The sequence below is a fragment of the Octopus bimaculoides genome, chromosome 2 (genome assembly GCF_001194135.2).
Source record: "Octopus bimaculoides isolate UCB-OBI-ISO-001 chromosome 2, ASM119413v2, whole genome shotgun sequence".
Lineage (NCBI taxonomy): Eukaryota > Metazoa > Mollusca > Cephalopoda > Octopoda > Octopodidae > Octopus > Octopus bimaculoides.
Window position 1 is genome coordinate 189,792,788 of NC_068982.1, and position 3,026 is coordinate 189,795,813.

A 3,026-nucleotide genomic window follows, 5' to 3' on the forward strand; every position below is an offset into this window, starting at 1 on the left:
CACAGATACACATACACATTCATACATATATTCACACATATACACATTCATACATATATTCACACATATACACATTCATACATATATGCACACATATACACATTCATACATATATGCACATTCACACATATTCACTTACAATGTATTATTTTATTCACATGTACAGTTTATATATTATATATGTAACTTTGATAACTTTGATAGATTTCGTCCAGTACAGGCCCAGGACATGTCTAACTTGATTGAACCACCTGGTATATATTATAAATTATAATTTATGTCATTATTTACTATATATATTATATATGTACAATTTATATAACTATATACTACACAGGGTAAATATTTTAAATATTATTATTATTATTATTATTATTATTATTATTATTATTATTATTATTATTATTATACCTGCGTTCGTTTTACGATATTACGATTAAAAACATCGACCTGTTTCTAAAAAATGTTTGCCCTGGGTTTGCAGTTTCTAAGTCAATTTCATTCCTGCACTTATGTTCTCAATTCGCATTTCAACCGGTAATCTAAATATATATAAGCATATTATTCTTAGACGAGTAAATGGGAAGGTGTGGCGTTCATACTTTATTAATCACCATATTCAGTCATTAATCAATTTGGGACGATGTTGATTATTTATATTCCGCTCTTCTTTTTCTTTCCCTTTCTTCAGTTCTTCTGAAAGGTCAGGTGACCACAAAATACTACCGGTTCTTAGCCAAAGGAGGCGGCTGGGTATGGATGCAGAGTTATGCCACAATTGTACACAACAGTCGCTCTTCTCGGCCACACTGCATTGTCAGCGTAAACTACGTGCTCAGGTGAGTGAACGCTTCATGTCATCGCTTCATGTTTTCTGCTCTGTAAATTGTTTCAATAAAAATCGTGTGTATGTATGTATGTATGGATGGATGGATGTACGTACGTATGGATGTATGTATGGATGGATGGATGCATGCATGTATCTATGTATGGATGTATGTATGTATGTATGTATGTATGTGTTCACATATAACAAACATTTATGTATAGACATATCTACATAGATATATGTAAATCTATACAGAGACACACGCACACATACATACGTACATACATACATACATACATGCATACATACATGCATATATACATGTATAGACATATGTGTAGATGTTAATATATGTACATGTTTACACTCATACACACGCATTCATACACGTACATTCAAACACACGTATATACGCAAACACTCCCTCTCACACACACAGGTATGTCTTTATATTTGAGCGTATCCGGATTGTATTTTAACATTAACACAAGACTGGAAATTCCGGAGTAAAATATTTAATCTAATCCATTGTATCTTACCATATTTCATTTGATATCGCCGTTGATAAACAATAGCGACGGTGATTATAGGCTAGCCACGGGACAGCCCAGTGTTTGACTGTATTTCTTACTCCATTATTGCCCACAAGGGGACAAACGAGGACAAAGGGATTGAGTCGATTACATCGACTCCAGTGGGTAACTGGTACTTATTTAATTGACCCTGAAAGGATGAAAGGCAAAGTCGACCTCGGCGGCATTTGAACTCAGAACGTAACGGTAGACGAAATACCTATTTCTTTACTGCCCACAAGGGGCTACACACAGAGGGGACAAACAAGGACAGACAAACGGATTAAGTCGATTATATCGACCCCAGTGCGTAACTGGTACTTAATTTATCGACCCCGAAAGGATGAAAGGCAAAGTCGACCTCGGCGGAATTTGAACTCAGAAAGTAACGGTAGACGAAATACCGCTGAGCATTTCACCCGGCGTGCTAACGTTTCTGCCAGCACAGCGTTTGACTGTATTTCTGATAATGAGTGTCAAGGGAGTCTTTGTAACTTCCGGCAGAACAAATATGACAAGAGATTTTCGACAAGTACCTGTATTTCGTTTTGCCGTTGGTGTTTCTTATTTGTCATCGCAGACTAATTAGGTTTTTAATTACGCTTGATAAAGGCATTTTGCTTTGCCCCCTCATCTCTTGTTAGATTTGGCGAGTCAATTCTTCCCTAGATCTATCCGCAGCTAAAATAATCCAGAAAAATAAACAGACGGAAACAAATTGAGAAAAAGAGATTTTAAGAAAGAGAAGAATCGGGACAGAACTGGTACTTTATTTATCGACCACGAAAGAATGAAAGGCAAAGATGACCGCAACGAGATCTGAACAGAAGGAGCAGATGACCTAGCGGGAATGATTACCGCAAAGTAATTTACCCGACGTTCAAACGATTCCGCCAAGTGGCCGCCGACAACATCATGTACTGTCATTCCTATAATTACATAGAGAAATAAAATAAAATAGAATAAATTTTAGTTTCTTCTCAAAAGAAACTAATTCGGTTAAATCACGTTGTGCTGGCTTTGCTGATTATTATTTCTTCAAAAGACAACGAATTTTACAATAAGGAACGAACCCGTGACACTTTATTTTTTAACATTTTATTTATTTCATCTTGCGTTGAATCGAAGCCGCCATTTTGTTCAGGTATATCATCACAACTTGTATATAAACCCCTACAGTGTCATTGAAGTTCTCATCACTGCTTTCATAAAACGAGTGGAGATAAATTAAAAAGAAGGAAACTGTGGGATGGAGTTGCTGCATGACATCAATAGAATGGCTTAGATTCTCATCAGAGAATATCATTGATTTTTTTAAAAACCACAGTGTCTCTGAACAATTAACGTTTCGTGTTCCAGACACGTGACGAAACTTGAAATATACGAGTAAGATTTTATTCACATGATAAATGGTTTGTTATGCATGTGGTATTATTGTTTTATATACAAAAATGTCGTTTGTCTCTCGACTCACTTTTCAATTATAAAATAACGTAAAATGAAAATTGTAAAACATTTCAATAGTTCACTCTCAATCTCCACCTCTTCCTCCCATCTCTCTCGTTTTTTCTCTCTCTATCTCTCTCTCTCTCTCTCTCTCTCTCTCTCTCTCTCTCTCTCTCTCT

At 35.7% G+C, this 3,026-nt stretch overlaps 1 protein-coding gene across 1 annotated transcript in view; it reads left to right on the forward strand.

Annotated features, from left to right (window-relative positions):
* LOC128247091 (circadian locomoter output cycles protein kaput-like) overlaps nucleotides 1-3,026 on the forward strand; it is a gene marked incomplete at its 5' end in the record, with an annotated part of 44,079 nt that overhangs the window by 22,748 nt on the left and 18,305 nt on the right. The window contains one exon of the mRNA XM_052965916.1: nucleotides 692-839. Coding sequence (XP_052821876.1) covers nucleotides 692-839 — 148 coding nt within the window. The remainder of the gene's footprint in view (nucleotides 1-691; nucleotides 840-3,026) is intronic.